This window comes from Poecilia reticulata, linkage group LG3 (assembly GCF_000633615.1).
Source record: "Poecilia reticulata strain Guanapo linkage group LG3, Guppy_female_1.0+MT, whole genome shotgun sequence".
Lineage (NCBI taxonomy): Eukaryota > Metazoa > Chordata > Actinopteri > Cyprinodontiformes > Poeciliidae > Poecilia > Poecilia reticulata.
Window position 1 is genome coordinate 18,880,553 of NC_024333.1, and position 24,384 is coordinate 18,904,936.

The following is a 24,384-nucleotide window of genomic DNA, read 5'->3' on the forward strand; positions in this document are numbered from 1 at the left end:
CAGGGCAGAAGGGAAAATAAGTGCGAAGAAAGAAACTAGAAGAATGACAATTAGGAGTCTGACAAGTGCACAAAGTTAACACAAAAATTAAATAAAAAATAAATCTCTCAGTATTTCACCCAGGATCATTTGGTTTGAACAATACTAACCACATCACAAAATTAAATAAATTTTGATCCTAAAGAGGATCCTGCCTTGTCAACAGGGGCATTTGGGAGAATGTTTCACAAGAGTTTGATAAGACAGAAACAATGTTTAGATAAATTACCTCTCATTAACCTAGACTATTGGAATGACCAAGTCAACATCAAATGAAGTGTCTTAAAATTAGACAATACAAAAGTTAAATGTACACAAAGTTTTTTTTCCCCAACCTACCATACTGTTGAAATTCATTTCCAATGCAACAATCTACTCAACACCAAAAATGCTCATATCTATCATAAATACAGAAGGTTTTATTATTTTTTTTTTTATCAAAAGCTTTTTCAAATTGCCCATTACTATGTCTGCAATGCTTATCTGGATATAATGGGAATTCCTCACTTTATGAGGATTTTAAAATTAGGAATATTAATCATTAATTCTTTAAAATGCCCAGAAGAAATGCCTTGTTAAATTAAATTTAACACAGAACTTTGTTGTTAAATCAAGTTAAGGAAGAAAAAAAAAATCATCTTATTGGAAAAAAAAAGTTAAACGTGAGTCTCTGTAACAGAAAAAAACATCTTTGAGCTGTTGACCTGAGAATAAAATAGACATTACATTATTCTTTTACTTTTGCAAGCCATTGGTATCTGAATGCTTAAGTAGCAAGAAAACTGAACTGAACAGACTATTCTCCCATACAGTACATACTGGCTTTTAGTGACTGTGCTCTTAAGTAGAAAGTATTGGGTTACTTACTTGCATTCTTTAAAAAAAAGGGCTATTGGGCCATTTGCCAACTTTGAGGCAGTCCATCGCCATACAGTACAGCATTTTTCCACTATTACATAAAATATAACTGCTATGATCTTTGATCTTTCTTGTCCTCACACCTTAGTATGCCTGGATTTCAGTTGGGTTAAACATAAAGAAAATGAAAAATTAAAAAAATAAAAACCAGCATGTTGATATGGGAAAACAATCCACTAACATTTAATTTTTGGTTACAAGCTTTGGAATTGCAGTTAGTCTTTACACATCTTTTTCTGAAATTGGTTTGTATACTTTTAATGTATTTTTAACATTGCTGCTTTTTATGATTTTTTGTGTTTTTTTGTCATTTTCTTTGTATTTTTTTTTTAAATATTGTCCATCACTGAAAGCTCTTTTACAATCTGATGGAGTCTGTTCCTACACTAGCCAGGTTACTACTACAACTACTACTGTCTTTGACATAGGTAGGCTGCTGCGGCTCCTCTGTTGCCCTGCCCTGCCTATCTGCTGACTTCTGACTGCTGTCAGAGTCAGACTCGTCGGTAAAGACGTCTGTTGGTATCGAGGTCTGAACTCCTGAGGTGCTCAATGAACTTGAGGTAACCGTTGAGGGTGAGGACACTGGAGGAAAAGAGGAGGAGGGACTAGCACTGGGCTTTCCAGCTGAAGCTCTGGAGAAGGGGACCTGGGGCCAGGGTTTGCCGACAGCTGCGGTATTGAGTTGGGCCTTAGAGGAAGAGCACAGGGAAGTGGAGACAGCAGAGGATGGCATGGTGGCTGATGTTGTTGGCAAGGGAGATGGGCTGCTGATGGGATGAGTGGCAGACTGCGAGGTAGATGCGGTGTTAGGACTGGGGAAGCAGGCTGAAGAGTGAGGTAATAAACTAGTAGCGTGCTCTTTGGCATTTCTGACTGAACGCTTGATTGTTCTGTGTTTGTGCAATGCCGATTCCAGGTGTTGACTGAGTGCTTTCTCTCCATCCAACGTAGTGTCACAAGCCAAGCAGTCATAGAGACTTCCGCCCCCTACACCTACGCCACCGGGGACACGCAGCAACACCTCTTGCAGATTTGCCACAGATTGACCAAAGAAACAGTTAGATTTAATGTGGGTAATAGCCGCTTCTTCCTTGGTGAAAACAGCTTGACACTTGCGACAGGCAAGTTTACTCTGCGTCTTGGGGACAATGTACTGGTCTAGATGAAGGTCCATAGCTTTGTCATCTATTTCGTTCTGCTCAGAAGATACTTTTTTACGAGAGGAGGAGGATATGGGGGTTTCACTGTGGGGATTGCTCTTTTGCTCCTCTGTTTTGACTGAATCTTTGGCAGCTTCTTTGCGATCCCCTAAGTTTTGAGTAGGAGCTGCAGTTTGGCTTGCCTTGGGTTGCTGGATCTGTTGAAGCTGCCGCTGCTGCTGCTGTAGTGCCTCCTGTAAGCTTTGCTGATATTGCTGGTAATGCTGCAATAGTGAACCTGGGGAAAGACCCATGAGTGCTTGGGACAATGCTGGGTTATATGGGAAAAGACTTTCCATACCATACATTGGTTGCAGATAGCCCCCCTGGAGAGCACCAGGGATCTGTGGGGTGTAATAAGGGGAAAAGCCTGGCATGAAGTAAGGTAAAAATTGGTTTGTAAGGAGAGCTGTGGGGTCTGATGCTAAAGCGGCCTGCAGAGCTTGAAGCTGGGCAGGATCTACCACATACTCCATACCAGGTGTTGGCATGGAGGTGGCAGGAACAGCTGTGTCTGGTTTCTCCTTCTTGGCACTTGCAGCAGAAGTGGAAGGGGCCGGGGTGCTTCCAGTTGAAGATGGAGTTGAGGGTTTTTCTGTCTTTTCCTTGGGTTTATCCTTCTCCTTCTCTCTTAAACTTTCAGCATCACGTTCCTTGTGGGATCCAGGTCGTAAGCTTGATGGGGTAGTGGAGGAAGTGGAGCTCGATGTGGGCGTAGGGCTTGAATGAGAAGCAGATGTGTTGGTCTGGGCAGGGCTCGATGCTGCAAGAGATGCTGAAGAGGGAGGTTTATTAGGCAATCCAGAAGTGGGCAGGCTTGGTGAGGGAACACTGGCACCCGTCATATTCAGGAGGTTTGAGGGTTTTGGAGGAGTTAAAGCTGAAAGTTTGTCAGAAAAAACAAGAAGTACAAAAAAGTAGCATTAACAGTTGCAAAGAGAAAAAAACAAGGCATTTTGTTCAGTACACATAGAAGAATAAAGAAGATTGCTGATATATGAATGGCAATGGCTTATTTAAGTTTTATAAAGAAAAGTCAGTCAAGTTAGCTAATTTTTTGTAACAAGAGCGTAAACCTCTGCAGCATATCAAGAATAGTAAAAGATCAATATATAAAAGAGTACACTATGTACAGTGTGCAAATTCATGCAACTGATAGAAGGGCAAGAGAAATGTAATATTTCTTCAAGATGTCTATTATAAGTTTCAAGTTTCTTTGTATAGCATGCAAAGACTGGTATTCAGTCAGTTTGAAACAATGACATACCTGAATTAGATGAGTTAAAGCTGGATAGAGAAGGGCTACCAACCCCTGGCAAAAGTACAGGTGGGATGCCTTGAAGATTTGGGTAGGCTGACTGGAGATTCAGAGCCTGCATAGCAGGGTTATCAAACATCCCCTGCTGCTGCATGGCCTGCTGTTGTGCCAGACCCAAAACTTCATTGGCCTTCTTAATGCGATCCATCTCTTGCTGGGCCATGAGCTGGCGAACAGTAGCTGGGTCAAAATATTCTTTTTCTTTATCAATCTGGCTCCCAATGGTATCTTTCACCTTAGATATGTGTTGTTGAGAGAATATATGATCACGAACAGAAAGGCGAGCACTGTACTTAACGGCACACAATGTGCATTCAGTCTTTGGCCCCTCGTAAGATGTCTGGTTTATTCCAAAGTGCTTAGCCATGTTCAGTTTCGCCTTTTTCTCCTTGGCACGAGCATTTTGAAACCACACTTGAACCACTCTCTTTGGAAGTCCAATTTCATTGCCAAGCACCTCACACTCCAGCATAGTGGGTGTTCTGTAGTCATTAAAGCAAGACTTCAACACTTTCAACTGGAGGTTCGTCATTTGGGTCCGGAAGCGCTTTTGGCCTGGTCTGTCTCCACTGTCAATGCTCCTGGTACCTGAGGCTCCAGGGCTTGGTGAGCAGGGGTCAGCCAGGCTGGATGTCTCACTGTGGTCAATTATATGTTCATTTTCATAGTCCTTAGCATAAAAGCTTGTTGCAGGGCTCACTAACCCTGATGACATTTGGTCATCATTTTCGAGCATAGTGGATGTACCTCCAGACTTGGGTAGGTAATCACCACTATTGTGGCTGGGCTTTGCATCAGCGCTGTCAATGTCTGCATTGGCCTCATCCCCTGTAGTTGTGTCTGTGATTGCCGTGTTCACAGATGAACAGTCGTCATTATCCAGTTTGTTTGGATCAAAGCTAAGGTTCACCGAGGACATTGTTGCACCCTCAAAGTCTTCCATTCCTTCAACTTTGATGGATGAAGGGCTCAGCAGACCCCTGGGAGACAGATCCATGCTTTTATTCACTGGAGACATAGAGGAGCTTTGTCCATCACTGTTCACTGTTGAGGCTAGTTGGGAGTAGCCTGATGTATCCAAAACATCCATTTTAATTTGCATGCTCTCCTGCTCAGGTAACAAACCAGTGAGAGTCAAATTGTATCCAGCACGTTTGGCTTCATGCCAGTGACGAGATCTAATGTGTGCCTCAAGGGCTGTTTTTGCCTTGAATAGAGCTCGGCAAAACGGGCACCTACGATGAGCTTGGGCAGGCCCTACAGCCCTGAACTGGCCTTTTCTCTCTCTTGCTCTAGTATTTTGGAACCACACTTGCACGACTCTCTTTTTTAATCCCACCTCATGAGCAATGTGATCAAGCATTTTACGAGTGGGGTTTGAGTCTAATAAATACTTCTGATACAGGATTTCTAGTTGCTCAGGTGTAATGGTGGTTCTGAGCCGCTTGTCTCTCTGTGGTTCCTCTCCACTGTTTGCACTGTCATTCTCTCCAGGGCTAGTACTAGCCTTTTCTTCAAGCTTTCTTTTCAGGGAGTTCATGGTGGAGGTTGGAGTGGATGGAGAGGTGGCAGAACTGCTGGGTATCTGAGGCATTGCACCAGAGAGAAGCTGGGTTGCCAGCAGAGGATTGCTGGGATCAAACAGCATAAAGGGCATGTCAATTGGACGATCAAGGAACTGAGGATGGATGAACTGATTTTGCACAGAGAGAAAGTGCAGTTGCTGGTGTTCTTGCCAGTGCTCAAAGGATGGAAAGCCAATCTTGCACTGCTCACATTGGTATGGAATCATCTGCTGTGCCAGCTGCTGTGTGGCAGAGGACAGATGTGGATTGAGGCCCAAGTGGGAGCTTTGTGAGGATGCCTGGGTTGTCTGAGAAGATGATGGGCCACACTGCTGCTGTTGCTGAGACAGTGACGAATGCTTGACAGCCTTAGAGACGTGCATCTTTTCCTCTCTCTGAGATCTAGTGTGTTGGGGCTCAGATTGGTTTTGGAGTATGATTTCCTGCTTTATAGAAGTTTGAGTATCTCGTGGATCACTAGAAATTTCTGGCAGCTGTTTGGGGTTTTCATCATAGGGGTTTGAGGTGGTTGCTGGTGATGCTTCCTCTTTCTCAGCCGATGAGAGTTGTGAAAACGCTGACGTTGATGGAGCAAGAGGGCAAAGACTTGAAGAGGAGGGCATTGGTGTGTGACAGGACGACCCAGAGGGAGTATAGCTGTCATGGGAAAAATCCAACGAATCTTCATTTTGGCTGTCATACTGCCCATCCTCATCTTCATCTTTGTAACACAGCTTCTTTTGGTGCTTTATCAGGTCAAAGATACGCTGGAAAACCAGACTGCATTTCTTGCACTGGTAGTTTAGATTTGATGTACGGATATATCGGTCATTTGACAGTTCTCGCCTTTCTCCATCTTTGGCTCCCTCACCCTGGTTTTCATAATTCTTTCTTGCCTTTTGTCGAGCATTTTGGAACCACACAACAATAACACGGGTGGGGAGGCTCAAAAGGTTGGAGAGCTGTTCAAATTCGTCATCTTTCGGATAAGCATTTGCATCAAAGAAATCTTGTAGGACTCTTAGCTGGTAGTCAGTAAACCGGGTCCTAGATGATCTCTTACTTCCATAGAATTCATGTTTCTGAGGTTCAGGGGAAGGAGGTTTGGAATCAATTTTTGTTTCTTCTAGAGTTGTTGTTGGAGGATTATTGAAATTGTAAGGAGAGTCCTTGTTGCGCTGACGTTCTTTAAAGAGCGTGTTTCTGAACCAGTGCTTTATCACTTTTTGTGGCAGCCCAGACTTATCTGCCATTTCTTTAATTTGTTCTTCGTTTGGCGAGTTGTTTATATCAAAGTACTGTCGCAGGACCCTAAGCTGGTCATCAGTGATGCGAGTCCGTGGCCTCTTGTTCTGTTGCTGTAACATGGCAGGTGTAAGCTGTTGTTGATAGAGTTGGGCCAAGTCTGATGCCAAGCTTGGCTCAACAGAAGGTAACTGAGGAGGCAACTGAGTGGGCAGGGACTGCAAAGACATGGGTTGCATCATGAGTGGAGAGAACAAGGGTAAATCCATTGGCATGGGTATTTGTGTCATTGTAACTGGGGGTTGTGGAGGGGGTACAGTGGGAGGAGTGAGCGAGGCTGCAGAGACTGGAATATTTGGTGTTGGAGCTCTTTGGGGTGGTGGAGGAGGTGGCGGTGGAGGAGGAGGTGGGGCAGGAGCAGGACTAGCTTCTGGTGTTGGAGGTCTTAGTGGATAGAGTTTATCATAATGCTCTCTGTATTCCTTAGCAAATCTCTCCAAGGATCGAAACGGGAAAAAAGCCTGGTGGATATGTTCCTGGTGACTCTTTAGAATCAGTATGTTTGAAAACAGCTTGCCACAGGCTTCACATTCCAGTTTCTCTAATCCCTCAATGGGATCTACAACCTTCATTATTCCACCGGAACCACCTGATCCTGTAGGTCCACTTGTCTTTTTCTGAGCTTTCTGTTTATTTTCGTTGTACTGAATAACTAATTCAAATCCAAAGTTTTCCAGCAAAGCTTTAGTTGCATTTCCTCGAGCATCTGAAGCAATCCTAGGTGGAAGCATGCCAGAATCTTGGTTAATGTTTAGTGAAATGCTTTGAATGTCCTTTTTTTCTTTTGATTTGATTTCGGTGGAATCTTTGTTTATATTGTTCTCACTTTTCTCAGTTACATCTTTCTCCTTTTGTATTTCTTTATCTTTCTCATCTTTTGAGGAGGAATGTTTCTGCTTTTTTTCAGCCTGCTGGAGAAGAGATGCACTCTGCTGCAGCAAAGCCATCTGCCCTTGAATCTGCGAGTGAGCTTGCTGCTGCTGCTGTTGCTGTTGATGCTGCTGCTGCTGCTGCTGTTGGTGTTGCTGTTGTAGGTGGTGATGCATTAATTGCTGCTGCAAGCAACTCTGCTGGGCCTGCTGGGCTGAGTTTTTTAAATCTTCTTGCAGGGTAGAAGCTGCAGATCCTGCTAGGCCGAGAACAGAGTTGCTGATGTTGATATCTGGATTGAGTTGAAATTCTGCTCCAGGGATATAGAAAGGGAACAGTAATTGCTGCTGCTGCAGTGGCAGAAGTGCATCAGTTGTCAGTGGGAAGTGCTGCAGAAGTGCTGGATTGAATAGCTGTGATTGTAAAAGAGCAGCCTGCTGCTGAAGCTCCTGCTGAAGCTGGGCTTGAGCCTGAGCTTGTGCTTGAGCCAATTGCTGTTGTTGCTGAAGCTGCTGCTGTTGCCCTCTTGCAGAGAGAATCTCGCTAAATTTAGACTTTTTTACTTCATGGTTCTCAGATGATGAATGACAGCTTGCTGAAGAATTTCCCAAACTTTCAATGCCATGAGTCTGATTCATGTGATTTCCTCCATGAATACTTTGAGCTGCCTGAGATCCAGAAGAACTGTGGTTTGCTGAGCTGGGAGTAGAGTTATTAGCTGGGCTTGGACTAGTTGTTGACGTGCTCGTGCTGGACCCTCCGCTAATTGTACTTGCAGAACTGGTGATCCCTCCAGCTGCTTCAAGTTTGGCTGCCCTAGCTTTGGTCTGGTGTAGAACAGAGCGCATGTGGATTTCCAGAGTTGAACTCTGGCTATATGCCACATTGCAAGTGCTGCACTTAAATGGCTTATTATCAGGACTGCTGGTAGGCTCTGGTTGACCAGTAGTGGATTCCTGAAGAGCTCTTTTCACCTTGTGTAGGTGGGAGACAGAGTTATAATGAACTAACAGAATGTTCTTCTGTGTAAAAGACTCTTTGCATACAGTACACTTGAATGGACGAGACGGGTCCAAAAACTTCTCCATTGTAAAGTTGGGGCCCTTTCTGAATGGTAGTGCTCGTTTGGGTTCAGATCCAGAATCTTCCTGTAGTGAGCCAGAATCACTGCCTGTTGGGCTTTGTTTTTCCTCAGGGTCACTGTCGTCTCCCTCTTTGTCGTCTTCTCCCAGGCTTCCATGCTCCTCATTGAGAGCCAGATCCCCCATTGCCATAATGTCTCCGTTCATCAATAATCCTCCATAAAGTTGCTGGATATCAGCTTCACTCAGCTCCAAATGGCTGGTTTCTAAGTGCTTCTTCAAGGCTTGTAGAGTTCTGAAGCTCCGCTGACAAAGGCAGCACATGGTAGCTGCTCTTATCACATGGTACTGTGAATGAAGCTGCAGTTTCTCCACAGTCTTGAAGGCCAAACTGCACTGGTTACATCTATACTTATAGACATGGCGATCAGAAACCGGTAACTGGGGCCTCTTGTTGTGAACTTCGTTGAAGTGCATTTGGAGAGAGTTGGAGGATTTAAACACTTGACTGCAGCCTTTCTTCCAGCACAGAAAACCAGTGGCATCTTCCTTTTCTGACTGCTGATCCTCAGAAGGTGACTTGCGAGATTCAGCTGTGTCTGTGGTGAGGGACATCCCTTTCTCTGGATCAGCATCTGTGGCATCTGTAAATAAATCAGCAAAGAACTACTTATCAGGACATCACCATTTGCAGTTATTTTCCAATTAAGTTTAGTAATGGAGAAAAATGCTTTTATTGTGCATCCACAGGCAGAAATGTGTACAAAAAGATCAACCTTGTGATTAATTACAAGGTGTTAAAATACCAATCATTCATCCAGTTGTGTGGTGGGTGAGAGTCACAGAATAAAAAGGTGCTTAATATGCTGAGTGAGAAAAACCTGTAGTTTCTCCTAATTTTCTTATGACTTACTATTTTTTTGTATTTACAAATTGCCAAATGCTTATCAAGGTAAATAAAGATATGACTTATAAACCCCATGGTTGGTATTGCAGAAAATATGTATATTATGAAATTCAAAGGTAATATTTCAAATACTGAGATACTAACCAGTCTGCTTTTTTGTGTCCTCAGAGATGGAGTTGGTTGTAGCAAGTGGGGTGCTCTGGGACTCTTTGTCTGGACTAGGCACTGGTATGAACATGCTTGCTGGTAGAACCTCAGTGGCTGTTACCTGTAGACACAAAACACAAATGAATTAAAGTGTTAACAATCTTACTTAGTGACTATGTGTACTTAGAATTTGGTCAGATAAAAAAAACAAACCCAGCAAAACCACATTCAAAGAGAAAACATAATCAGACCTTAGTTATTTTTTCAGAGCTATAGAAACACCTTTAGGAAATTAATAAAATATTTGTAGTCGCTGCTCTGTGGAAACAGAAAATGAGTAACGTATATATGTAATGATGAATGATATGGATCTGCAGTTGAAAAAAAAAAAAACTATAAACAGAAACATGTTTAAACAATGTGTGGCTGGAGCTGGTGTCTGAGAGCATAATATTTACCAAGTATGAAAATGCTTTCTTTTAAAGTATTTTTTCTTCTTCTTCTGTGTAATATATCAGTGTTTTAACTTTTCATCTATCCAACACATGTGTAGCATTTGACAGAAATTGTTTTTCAGGTCCAAATAACACCATGCTGTGGGAAAACTAATCGTAGACTGACTTATAATGTTTTAGTGACAAGACAACTTCTGTCCTCAAAATCATACTTTGACAGCTACCTGACTGTATACGTAGTGCAGAGTAATACAAACACCACTGAAAAAACCTGATTTAGTCATTCAAAACAGGCTTTTCTGCTGGCATAGGTGTTGGGAGGAGCTGGGTAATGAATGACACATCAGAGGAACAATGCAGGTCAGAACTAAGTGTTTACGTTTATGTGAATTCTGCCTGAACTTTAATGTTTCGAATGGCAGTTTTTGTCACAAGTGTTCACTTGCTACCATGACGAATTTCTGGTTGTACGGTTTCACAACAGACAGCTGTTAAATTCCTTAATAGGCAGCTGGCTTATACATAAACATTTCTTTTTATTTACTCCTCCTCACTGCATAAAATGCCATGTAAATCCTAAATGCATGAACTCAAATGTGAGCTTAGCACTTCCCTTTGAATCCTCTGTGATCCATGTCTGGAATTTCAAACTAAATGTGACAACTCTTTATCCACTTCCTGCAGCAATCTTGGCTGTTTTGTTCTCATTTGTTTTCTTTTGCAATGTTTTTTTGTTTTTTTTACATCATATATAACAATTATATACTACAGGTCTAATATTAACTGGAGTACTATTGCTCTAAAAATGGCAGTGTCTGCACCTTTTAATAAAATACATTTTAGATTTAATGTTAAAATCCTAGAACATTAGAAAATGTTATGTATGAAATCAAAATAAAAATAAAACTAGCAAAAAAAAAAAAGACAAACAAATATTTGATTTATAAAAGAAACCTGCCAGTTCCTAAACAATGGCTTCATTAAACAGTTAGGTGAAAGAGTTGATCCCAAGGTCACTTTTAATTCAGACTGCTTAATTGGCAAACATAGTTTAAAATGGCTATCATCCAGTCAGACTCAGAATTAATGAAGCACAATTATTTTCATCACCTCTAACTAATTCAAAAAGAAAATGAGACCTGGAATGAAGGCGAGCAGACTAAATAAGTTAATGTATTTTATATATAAGAGAGACACACAAGGAAAAAAAAAGAATGGTGGAAGTGCAAAGACAACAAATGAATTAAGGGAGAGTAAATGCATCAGTATGCACACTTGGAAAGAAATAAAAGTCACCTATCTCAGAATTAATTAGGGTATTCTAAGAAGACATGCGAAAGGGATGAAGTATATTTCCATCTGCATTCACCAGCTGTAAAAAGGTTCAGGCTTTAATGTGTGTTATATTACCTCTGTTCTGTCTCCCCTTGTAGTGTTTCAGTACATTACTAGCACTATAAAAGAAATAAATATTGCTATCTACCATACTAATGTGCATGTCATTTACTTTCTAGATAGGGGATGAAAATGGCTGGGAAGCAGACAGAGAAATGTTTTATAGTGTGATTGTTCAGCGTGTTATTTAGCCTCAGAGCATGGAAGAGAACAAAGATTTGCTGTTTGATTTAGAAGCAAATTGGGAAGTTTTGATTGATTATTCAACCTCGGTGTGTTTTAAATAAAGCAAAGATTGTTTTGTCTTGAGAAAACAAGAGCAAAAATAATATAAATTGAGAGTCACTGATTTCACACGTCACGAAAACTACAAATGTAATATTTTATTTACTTTGAAAGTGATTCTGTTAGTTGCTACTGAATAGGAAGCAAATAATATCTCAATTTTTTGTTCAGTTGCTAATTATATATTGGTTGATCTGTGTCACAAATATTATAATTATAATCAAAAGGTCTTGCTTTGATCAGAACAAAGCCATTCTTCAGAGACTAGTGAATTAGTATCTGAATTCATTGAAGTTGTAGAGAAAATAAATAAGGAATAGCTAACAATGTATGAATCCAAAGTTTGAAAACTAAAGAGATCTGCAGGATCAACTACAATAGTCTTGTTTACCCCTTAAACTTTAATATACTTTATTAGAACTGCTCTATGCAATGCATGGTGTTTGAATATCCATGCATTGCATGCAATAAATAGATAAAATCAGTTTCAGTCAAGTGCCTTCAGAAGTCACCTCATTAGTAAATGATGTCCGCCTGCAAGTAACTAACTTTATGATGATATTAATATAACTGTTCTGTGAAGGTATCAGAGAAAACACTATGAAAACCATGGTATACCCGCCATTCAGGCCAGGGATGGATGTGTGGAAAGCTTAAAGCAGGATAATGTTATATAAAGACATACAAAGTTTTAAATTCTCACACAGTATTGTTAAATCCATCACTTGATTTTAAAATAGTGTTGCACAACAAAGCTACCAACCATAAACTTTAATTAGCCTAAATTGAAGTTTATGGTTTCAACATAAAAGATGTTCAAGGATCATACATACTGCTGTAAAGCATTGTATTTTATAATATAGTATATTATTTGCTTTAGCTAAACTCTTGTGTTATGGTTTAAACATCTTGGTTAAATTAAAAAAAGTTTTAGCTTTATTAGTTCCTTACATATACTGGCTCAGAAAACTAGAGCACATCTTTGCACCCCCACCCCCCATTTTATTATGAGATATTAGGATATAATGAAATAGTGAAAAGAAATGCCTGCTTGGTGCAGATTAAAACAAAAAATGTTCTCTTTGAGACGCTCACATTAGATGTTTGAAGGCACCTAGGAGTACAACAAAACAATAATCACAGAGAAATGCACTCACGAAACTTGGTTACATAAACCCTCTCAACATTCCCAGTCCTTGTACGTCCAGTCACACTCAAAGTATACGTGATAACTCAGGACTTACTGTGGCTATTAGCTTGTCAACACAGTCGGGTGCAACACTGTGGAGGTGTGTGAGGTGGAACTGCAGGTGGATCTTATTATTGAGCATGTCCTGGCACAGTGGGCAGCGTAACATTGGCTGAACAGAGTGCTGCGTCATCACGTGCATTCTGAGGCGATTCAGGTCCGTGTTGGTGAATTTGCAGTAGGGACACTGGTACATCTGGAGGTGGTGGCAGAGACAGAAGAACCAAAAGGTTAACATGGTGAAACCAGGATGCTTGTCTCAGTAGAAGCTGTATCTCAGGGGGAAGGGTAGTGGCACGCCCCTCTAACAGCAGACCGCTCTGATCACACCCAGACACGTGGAAAAGTGAGCAGCGCCGAGTCTTGGCAGTTGGCACCCACTTGAAAGTGGTCTCATCTGTCAAATACTATATTGATTTTCCAGCTTGTGCACAATTAGCAGTGCTGGCCTAGCAGATTTGCTAAATTAATTTTGAGTAGATCTAAAAGAAGAAAATCTGCATAACATAAAAAAGCTCGGCACTGAGAATTACTTGCAGAGGTTTATATTGAACTGATTCACAAGCTTGAGACTTTTAATGATGTCTCGGTAATTAATGACGAGATAACCTTTAGCTAGATGCCCTTAATTCAAAGGAAAATAGACTTTTTAAAAACATCATAGGCTGTCAATATATTAAAAAATAATAATTTAAAATCTGTGGGGTTTTTTGTTTTTTTAATGCCGACCTGCTCCGCAGTTCCCTTTTCAGCTGTCCTGGGACGCTTCAAGGAAAGCGGGCTGTCAGAGACCTCCGAGCGGGAAGAGGGCCTTTTGGAGGGAAGAGGAGAATCCGACTGGTGCCGTTCCAAGTGGCCAGACGCACCTGAAAATATTCAAATAGAAACAAACACATAAACCAAAGGACTAAGAGGGATACAACAGATATGTTAGGACAATTTGAGAACCTGGCAGCTTGGTAACAGATCAATAACAGTGAGAATAAAGAGCCTTTGGATGTCTTTCTCAGATGTGATTTAAGTGCATTTAATGGGAATTGGGCAAGAAAATTATTATCAATAACAAACTGTTATGGAAAACACTACCAATGCCAACTGATGGGCCATTTGAGTCTTGAGTTGTGATATCAAAACAACACCATAGCACAAAATTTAGGTTTCACGTCATTACAAAATGTCACATCATATGAGATTCTTACTTTGGTTTTGACCAATAGATGATCTCATGTTTTGCAGAGGGGCAGAGATCTCTGTCAACATTTATGCACCAAGATGCGACTTGCCTCTCTGTACATTTGTTTGATATTTTGTCATATGGAAAATTGCTGCACAATAATTGCTGCTTTTATCTCTTACATTGTCCCTCACTATATACATCTTACAGCAAGACGTGAAGTGATCCAATTTCATTTCTTAGGCGTACTCACTGTTTAAGGAGTCTTGAAAAATCTCTAAGAACTTGTACCTCTTCTTAGCATTACATATAGACATACTAGCAATACTGGGAACATTAATATGAATTAATTAATATACGTAGGACAGTTCTTTTTGTTTGTAATGTTTCTAATACATTTATTCACAATATTTATTCCATAACATCTGAATCAAATTGCATCATATAGTGTGTGGCGGCTTGAAAAGGCATCTCTTGATAATCCAAAATCATGTTTTACTAAAACTCCAGTGTATAACTAAAGATTATGAACTAAAAAAATAAATGAACGAAACAAATGGTTTGTGTTTGTACTAGTACATCTCAAATAAACAAGATGTAGCAATAAAGTAAAAATATTTCACGCCAGTCATCTCAAAAAGTGAAACTCGTCATCTATCTCTTGTAACATTGACGATTATGGCTTACATATAATGAAAGCCCAAAATTCAGTTTTTCAGAAAACTAGAATACTGTGAAAAAGGTCATTAATGGGAATTGATGGTGTCATATTTTAATCAGCTAATTAAGTCAAAACACCTGCAAAGGTTCCCTGAGCCATTAAACAGTCTCTCACTCTGGGTCAGTAGGCTACACAATCATTGGGAAGAAAGCTGACTTGACAAACGTCCAGGAGACAGTCATCGACACCCTTCACAGGTAGGTTAAGTCACGAAAGGTCATTGCTGAAGAAGCTGGTCTGTAGAATATTAACAGTAAATTGAGTAGAAAAAAGAAGTGTGGTGAAAAATGGTGCACCAGCACCAGCAGCAGGAAGAACAGCAGCCTTAAGAGGATTGTCAAGAGAAATCCTTACCAGAAGAGCCACCACACACAGGCATACACTAGACATGGGCTACAGGTGTCACATTCCCTGTGTCAAGCCACTACTAAACCAGTGACGACATCAGAGGGATCTCACATAGGCAAAGGAACTGGACTGTTACGAAATGGTCCATTGTTCTTTTTCTAAATTAAAGTAAATTCTGAATTTCATTTGGAAATTAAGGTTGCAGGGTCTGAAGGAAGAGTAGAGAGGCACAGAAACCATGTTGCTTGAAGTCCAGTATGAAGTTTCCACAGTCAGTGATGGTTTTTGGTGCCACATCATCTGGTGTTGCTCCATTATGCTTTCTGAAGTCTACAGTCAATGTAGCCGTCTACCAGGAAATTCTGGAGCACTATGCTCACCTCTGATTACAAGCTGTATGAAGATGCTGATTTTATTTTCCAGCAAGACTTAAGTCAAAACACCTGCAAAGGTTCCCTGAGCCATTAAACAGTCTCTCACTCTGGGTCAGTAGGCTACACAATCAGTACCTGTGGCAGTGTGGGCAGGTGCCACTGGGCAGGTGGCAGTGTGGGCATCTGCCCACACTGCCACAGGTAGTAGCTGGTTCAGTGACCATTCCTATTCTTGATTGACCAGCAAACTCTGCTGACCTGAACTCCATAGAAGATCTATGAGCTGTTGTTAAGATAACGATGAGAGACACCAGACCCAACAAGGCAGATGACCTGAAGGCAGCTATGAAAGAAGCAATCTGGGTTTCTATTGCACCTACGCAGTGCCACAGTATGATCACCTGTAAGCTGTGGCATACTGATGTGGAGATTTATGCAAGAGGAGGCCAAACCAAATACTGAGTGAATAGATATGTGCACACTTTTCAGAAGCCCGACATTTGTGCTTAAAACTCCTGTTTTGATTGGTCTAAAATGATATCAAACAACATCAAACAAACAATAACAAAATCTGTTGATGACAGTCTCTCATTCAGATCATGTGAGACTTGACCAATAGCTGGGGTTTGTTTCTTAAAATGTATGTAAAAGGTGTCATGAAGCAAATCTTTAGTAATCAAAGAAAAGTTTCATACAAACATGCTAGAACTTTTTAATGTACATTTAAGACTCAAATAAAACACACAGCAAGCTCTAGATTAGTCATATGCAAGCATATTAATCAACAACTTTTTGCAAGAAAATAGAAAGACCACAATGATTGTCAGTGTGTGTGTCAGTCTTTTCCATTCTCTAAAGAGATTTCAAGTGTTTCACTGGCTCACACATTAAATCAGATTGCAGACCCATTTAAATGTAAACAATGCTGAAATAGCCAAAATAATGTGTTTTTCTTTTTTTATATATTATTCTTCCTCTGCAAAGCAAGGCTTTAAACGTACTCCACTTAAAAAAACTGAAAAGGACAACCAACAGTTGGCACTGTAGAGGTGTAACTTTAGTGGAACAGCTAAGCATGTGCTAACTGAAAAGCTAACGCCACAGAGAATCTGTGAAGGGAAACTGCAGCAGGAGCTGCAGTGGAAAGTGTTTATTGTGAAACTTAAGGAGTTGTCTCACAAACCCCTAACAGCCCTATAAAGAGTTAAATTTGGCCTGATTTGTACAGTTCTTAAGGGGCAAATTGAGAACAGAGGCCACCGGTAAGGGAGGGGTGGTATGGCAATGGGGGGGTGGTCAGGTTAAACAGGGCTGACCACACTGCTACTCCAGACATTAAAATGTCAGCTCCAATCAGGATGAGGGCAGTTGAGGTGATTACCCAGTGGGAGACCTGGCTTAGGACAGAGGAGTCTGTAAGATCTCCCAGAGACACTGAGATCAGCCATGGAGACCCTATTAGGGTGCAGTCACACTCAATCCTATTAAACACATCCACCAATAAACAAAGGAAATGTTAAACAAAAAGAACCTCCCATTCGTTGACATTAACCTTTCAGTCATGGCACTGTGCTCACCAATTCGTCCTCCAACTCTGCTCCAGTCCACTCTTTCTTCTGCCTAAAGTTCTCTTGTTAGATCAAGAAAATAGTCAACTCTGGTCCTGTTTTAGAGAACTTTAGTCATTCTAGGTTTGGGATCCAGATTCCAGTTTAGGTGAATTGTTTTTATATGGTCATGGATCATACTTAAAAAAAAAAAAAAAAAAAAAAAAGTGTTTTTGAGTTTGCAATCTGCACAGAGCCTTTTCCTCTCACCTTCAGCAGCTCATTATTTCAACAAGCAGCTCCTTGACTATAATTAACATCAACACCCACAAAGTAAGGAAGGATGCCTTCACTCCTTGCAACATAAAAAGAATTAAAACAGAAGCAAATATAGAAACTGATAAATGATTAATGTGTGTATTTACGTTTTTTAGTGAGGGTTGAGTTGGTAACTTCAGAAGGGTAAAAACATAAATGTACAGCTACAAGTACAGTAAGGAAAGCATCATACCTCCTCTCAGCCTCATGATTAAGAGAATGAGCATAACAATTATACTTCCAGAGCTGCTCAATTAGCACCAGAGGTGCAACAAGTGGCTGTTTTTGTACTGAAAGCTGTTAAAACCCGTGTTTTCTGGATGAGGTGCTTCATGCTTAAGTGTAGGTGAGAGGGAAGGCGTGTGAGGTGAGGAGCTACACAGGCCTTTCTCTGGTGCAGTCTCTCTGTCATGGCTAATTAGGACTTCATAAATCTGATCCATTGCTTCTCTAAGGAACAGAGCAGCGCTATCATCAGCAGCCCGTGACTAATGTATAACTACTGTTTCCATAGTTGTTGTTTTTTTTTTTTTTTTTTTGTCATTGGCAATGAAAAGGAATTTCTGAAACACTGCAAAACCCAGAGCTGCAATCAAATCAAAACAATTTCAGTTTAGGTTTATTTCCTCATTTATGTCTGAAAATGACACAAAGTTGGCTCAAAAACAATGACTAAAATTGTGCAGAGGACTACCACAGGGGCAGTGATTACAACAAACAGGAATAAAATGCTTTAAATATCAACTACTAACAAGTAGTCATACTTTCTGGTTATAAAGAACAAAAATAACATTTTCATTTTATTTACGTACCTTCTTTTATCTATAGTGTCTGATGTAAGGACCAATTTTTAAACTTAAATACAATCAGAAAAGGTGGCATGTGGATTCAGATACAAGGAAGAAAGGCTAACAAAAATGTTTAAAGAAAGAAGATGAAGGGCTCTTAAATTTTTCTCCGATTTCACCAATGAATCGCTGATTAGGAGTAATATTTATTAGGAACGTATATAAATCTACAAGACATTCATCAATTAAAACTCAGTCTTGCAAAGCCTGTACAGTCACCATAAAAGTCAATGTGCATTAAACCTTAATGTTTGTCAGACATTCTTTTTAATGCCTTTTTTTGCACCTTCGCTAGACAGAGAGCGTTCAACTGCAATAAACATCTTCTGTCGAATGCAAAGGATGGCGATTGTATGCGAGCACCAGCAGGGCACACAGAGCAGGAGAAAAGAAAAAAATAAAACTGCAAGCCAATAAGGTGATTATTAATTCATGCCCCTTTTCCGTAAACCAGAGGCTTTTCTGCTGTCGAGTCCCGTAAGTGAATTGGTCTTTGGCACCTTGTCTCTCTTCCGTAGCTGGACTGTATTAGTCAAGCAGCAAAGGGGGCTGCCAGCGTTCTGCGCCGGTCTCTGAAGCAAATCCTTGCTGCCTTGTTGTGCTTTCAAGTGGAAAAAAAGATGGCTGCTGGACAGAGTGACTGACACAGCAGAGGCTGGATTAACCACAATAGGTCATCTACCATTGAAATCTTCCATGAGTGCAAAATCACTCTTGCCCCCTAACATACGTCTTTTTTGACAGGTTATCCATATTGTAGAAATAAAAATAAACAGCATACCAAGCGGTATTAAATGGAAAAAAACGTGGCTGGTATTTTGAATAGCATCTCCAGCAGCTGAGATAAGGTGGACGTCTTTTCTGCAGCTTCTGTTGCTTGATTACAATTTCATGCCCTGGCAGGTTCAGGCCTATGTTGCTAACATCATCATACATCCTGTCCATGCCATGTCGTAGAGAGAAAGTTTAACCTGTTCATGTTGGGACTCCAGGATGCTCTGAGAAGCATTCCTGCTGAAACCTTTCACCTTCAAAGCGCCGAGACCCTGCAACGCCCTTCAGCTTCTCGCGCTGCATGAAATCCTCACCTCTATTCCCATGGCGAGTTGGCTATTAATATGGAGATGATCCAACTCCCAGAGTGCTACAAGTCATTTTCTGTCTTTGCTATGTTAACAATATTGCCTTTTCTCTCCACCCCCCCATCCCCACCCTCCCTCTCCACTTCTAACCGGGTTTTTAATCTGCGGCCTGAGTCGGAGCCCAAAGTAATAAAGGGCAGTGCTCCATTTCGTCTTTTATTTCTGTGGTAATTACTATGCAGCAAGATCCAACAGAGCAGATTTCAACTAGGGATGTGGAAGCAAAAATGCACACATTTTTATTTTGCAAAGAGCAAAAAACTAAATTCTGTAAGTTATGAGGAAGCTAAAATGTTCAGATATGGAGACAATTTTTAGGAGGATACAAATTTGTACTAATTCGTAGGCTTCGATGTATAATAGAAGAAGAAGTGCTTTGCCTTAGCAGGACACAGCTCTGAATGTTAGAAACCCTGTGGAAGACTCGTAAACACTGAGCTTTCAGGGAGGTGGCGAACAAACAAGGACAATTTATGGCCTATTATCTTCAAAGACAAAAGGAATTATAATTTAAGGGATGACAAACACTGGAAGGACGTGACATGATTATGCAAACGTTTCCACTGCTCCATCTCCCAGGTTCCTACACCACTGAGGACCTTAGCAATAACAAAACACCACTATGCTGAATGACCCACAAGTGGCCATTCTAAACCTGAATAATTGAATTATAACCGAGTTGAGCTGTGCAATTTCAACTTCAACGGTGCTCAAATAAAATCTGCATATGCGCAATGTTAGGCAGAGAGCAATTCGAATCATTTGATTTGTGTGTTTCTGAATATGCCCAGCCAAAAGGCTAGCAGCACAAAACAGAACGGAATAAAAAAAATAAAAAAATGAGCGGGCTGCAATGCCACCGTGTTGCGTCTAGGGGATGCTAATCATCAGCTTCATTATCCAGATTACATGCAGCCGCCGCAACGTGTAAAGCACATCTGCTTCTCCTACCCACAGAGCACCTGAATGTGCACATGTGCTCACTGAAGCACATTGACCCAAACAGCAGGTGGATATGGAGCCAGAAACACACACACACACACACCCACACACACACCCCCACACACGCACACACACACACACGCACTCAGGCTGTATATTGTAAGCACATGCACTGCAGCTGCTCAGTCTTCAATCAGACAACCATTCAGCTTTAATGTCAAAATTTAGCTGACAATAATTTGGAGGTTTTTCTGGTCACATCTGTGTGAATTAAAAAAAAAAAAAGGAAGAAAAGTAAGCCAAAAACTGCAGTAATACAAACAGCTCAAACATCAGTTTGGGAATGTACATTAAATAAATAAATATCTTTGTGACAGGAAGAAAACAAAAACAAAGAAACGCTAAATTCAGTGTTTTGAATAACATTTGATTCTGATTCCAATTGTTCTGAATGAGGTGTGGTTAGACGTGGCACAATGAATTCTGATGAATTCAGCAAAGGGCATAAATATTTATGTACAGGTTGTGTAAATACTGTATAGTCCAGCCAAGAGCAGATTGAATTAGAACCTGTGTCACATTTAATTGGTGCAAGACATCACTGTGTCAAAACACACATATCCCTAATAGCTTAAGAGTAAAAAAATAAAATTAAATAAAATAAAAATGCAAGTTAGAAAATAAATTCTCCAGCTTTTGTGTGTGAAGTTGCAAAATGACACATTCATTTTAATTAGGCAGATAAAAATATTTTAAATTGTCTTAAAGCTGTGCATTGTTTTACAAGCAATGTAAAAATAATAAACTAAACAGTTTATTTATTGTTCAGCCCATGTTAACCATTTATTTTAGCCTACTTATAAGTCTGTCTGCTCCCTGAGGTGTTACAGTTCACAGAGTGTGGATGACCCACACAGAAATATAATTTTTCACCCTTTGCCTCCACCACCTTGTTCTAGCTTGTGTAAATTGAATATAGGGGAAGGTGCAAGGAGGAATTATTTATCAACTTCCACTAAAGCCCAGAACTGAGACGGTATACTTTTTAGAGAAGCTACACTCGTCCTCTTTTAATGCAACTCCTCATCTCGGCCATACCGTTTAGTAAAAACCTTCGCCATACCGTTTATGCTAAATATCTCAGATCACAACTTGTCCGAGCCTCTAGGTGTTTTAACAATTTCCATCCCCTCCTCCCCCCCCTCTATCACTTCAAGCTCTCATCACCTTCTTCTCCAACCCACACTGACTTCCAGCCTGCTTCACTTCCAGCTGCATTCTTATGGATTCATGCAAGTGCTGCAGAAATACATCACCTGCTTTAAAAAAGGTAAGGATCCTGATCGTATGCCTTAATCCGTAGATTCTCCACTCGGAGAGGAACAGGCAAGGGGAAAAAATGGGAGTGTTATCAATTTATACATATTTTATGCATATCATTTAAGATGACCCTTCAGTGGCAGCTGTAGCTAGCGTTCACATGCCATTTCAGATTACTTTTGAATTTACATTTTTTTTCTATCCGAGTCTGAATGCAATTATGATAATTCAAAAGTTGCACAACATACAGTGTTTCTTAAGCAAAAGACAACTAAATACATTGCGTGCCTTTACACGCGCAAACGTGTTTTGTCCCTGCCTACAAATAAAAAGCTATGGAATAATGAAGGCATCTTTCAAGAGATGACAGGCCAAATACATATGCATTTTACAAAGACTTCTGATGTACCTCTAAATGATTTTAATGAATACTGAGGAGCTGTGCAACAAGAAAGAGAAAATAAGATTGACAGTGGCTTTAAAAAAGGAGGAAGCTTCCGCCCCACCTCCCCCTTGTGTTCACTAATGCTGTCTATCTGACAGTGGCTGTCATTTGTAACGGGAACAATGTTTCGCTCCGTTCCAACAGCAACATGACAACGATGAGAAGAAGTACTTCACTCGTTCTAATGATGAATTTCAGAATTCAAGAGCTCTGGGTTGGACGTTAGGAGACTGAACACCTTTTCTGATTGATAACAGATCAGCAGTGTTGTAACGTCCTATGCAGCATTAGCTGATAAACAGCTCAAACAAGTGCTCCTCTGCTCACCAAATGCATTGTGAGGCGTCGCTCCAACAAGACAGGTTTTCTGCATTTTCTTCTGAATTGGTATTGTATTTCTAAATATGCAGGAAGTACATAAAAAAAGAGCCCTTCCTATTAAACTCCAGCTGTCTACTTTTTCCCAACACAGCCTTGAACCCACCACACCATCCTACCCACCCACCTTCCTTTCCACTGACATCAAACAGAACCTCAGACCTGGTTCCCTAATGCAATGCTATTTTTAACTAAGCGTTTCTAATAAGCTGCGGGGAAGCTGTAAATTTTTCATATGCAAGCACATATTTCTTTTGTGAAAACACAGAAACACTCTTATTTGCTGATTAGTGACTGACAGAGGAGGAAAGGAACTGAATATGCTTGTATCAAATTGCACGCCTTTCAAAAAGGAGGAATCCTAATGCAAGGAGTCGTCTTCCTGTGCACCACAGGTATGAGTGAATTATTAATCGGCCAGCTCATTTTAATGCTTTTTAAAGTGCTTTATTTTGATGTGCTAAAACATACTTTTAGCCATATTCAGTCAGGCATGCATATCATTATTTCTTCCATCAAAGAGGAGTGTCGCCCTTTCAAAGAGCACAAACAACTCAGCCTCATTTAAAATAGAAGTTCAAATATCAAAGATGTTTTACAAAGGCAAGGCTTCAAACACTGTGATGAAGTTTTTTTTTTTTTTTTCTAATCTGTACTTTATAAAAACTTTGGTATGCAAAAGGTGCGGATTATTTTGCAGCTTTTAACCTGACTCGTGTAAATCAAAACACCTCACAGTTAGACAAGGGAAGTTAGACGCAAGAAGTTAGACAAGTGAAGAGCATCTTTATCTGGGCCTGATGCTGTTCAGAGTCATTAAAATCAAGCACCCTCTCTATGGTATGCTAGACGTCTAAACTCGCAGCTTTGTTTTTGGTGTTACAGCCGTTGAGGTTTAGCTGAGCTGAGAAGAGAGAACTGCAACAAGGTTCAATTTTCCTATGTTAAAAAAAGACAAAGAAAAGCAAGGCAATCAGTAAATAAATTAAGCTTTTGGAGCTTGATGCACTTTGATGCTCTGATGCACATGCATGGTATGTAATGGGAAAGAACCTCATTTTGAATTGAAGTGAACTTGCTTCTCATTTACTGGCGTTTCATTGTTTTCATGCCTCTGTCAATTTGTAGAAAAACTTTTTTTTTGTTCTATTTTTTTTTTTTTTTTATTCTTGCTCCAAACAATATTACAGCTACATTCAGTTTGCTAACATTTGTTTTAACATATTAAATCATGAAAAAATGTGTGTGTACAGCTGCAGGCATGTTTAAAAGATTACATTGTCTTAGTGGAGAATCATAACAACTATGAGCTAGCAAAATAAACTTAAAATGTTATTATTAGTTGCAATAATAAAAACAATGATAAAAAAGTATTCAAAATGTCATCTGTCTCTGCATGTAGTCAGAGCATCATAAGCACAATTAATAAATAAATAAAAAAAATATACTCATTAACAAATAGGCTTTATTAGCACATGATTCACATTAGATAGTGCAAGTACCATTAAATGATATGTATTAATTGCATTTAATCACAGCTTATAATATTTGATGCTCTTAGGGAATCAGCAGTGGAAAAAAATAATTCTGCAGAAATACCCATCCAAGCAATAATGTCAGATTGTAGGCCTTTGGGGGGTTTGCAAGGACCATCAATTTCTATATTTTAATAGCAAGTGAACAACAAAACAATTGCCCATCCCTAATGGTAACATAATATTGGGACTCCATTACGTGTTCTAGTTACTTAAACACTTCTTGCAAGTATGCCAAAGCTTTCACATCCCTGCGCTGCTTGATGAAATTTGAAATGATGTAAATATTATCATGCGACTAAGTTCTCGGAAAATCTCTGCGTGCATTTCGACAAAAGTATTTAAAGTTGGGTGGTTTAAAACTAATAACAGAACTCCTTAAAAATGTTCATGTGGTTTCTGAAAGCGTTTAACATTCAAAGAGTGAAAAGCAGCAAGCTTAATCAGAAATTCAGACCAGAGACCCCTCCCCTCAACCTGAGCTCAGGCCCCTGTTAAACACACCCCCGCACACACACACACCCACACACACACACACACACACACACACACACA

The 24,384-nt window shown here is 40.2% G+C and overlaps 1 protein-coding gene across 6 annotated transcripts in view; it reads right to left on the reverse strand.

Annotated features, from left to right (window-relative positions):
• Window positions 1–784: 784 nt before the first annotated feature.
• zfhx3b (zinc finger homeobox 3b) overlaps window positions 785–24,384 on the reverse strand; it is a 308,186-nt gene continuing 284,586 nt past the window's right edge. For all 6 annotated transcript variants that reach the window (XM_017303941.1, XM_017303940.1, XM_008405336.2 and 3 more), the window contains 5 exons: window positions 13,467–13,603; window positions 12,733–12,933; window positions 9,351–9,474; window positions 3,427–8,943; window positions 785–3,039 (listed from right to left, as the gene is read on the reverse strand). In XM_017303941.1, coding sequence (XP_017159430.1) covers window positions 1,316–3,039; window positions 3,427–8,943; window positions 9,351–9,474; window positions 12,733–12,933; window positions 13,467–13,603 — 7,703 coding nt within the window. In that variant the 3' untranslated portion in view covers window positions 785–1,315. The remainder of the gene's footprint in view (window positions 3,040–3,426; window positions 8,944–9,350; window positions 9,475–12,732; window positions 12,934–13,466; window positions 13,604–24,384) is intronic.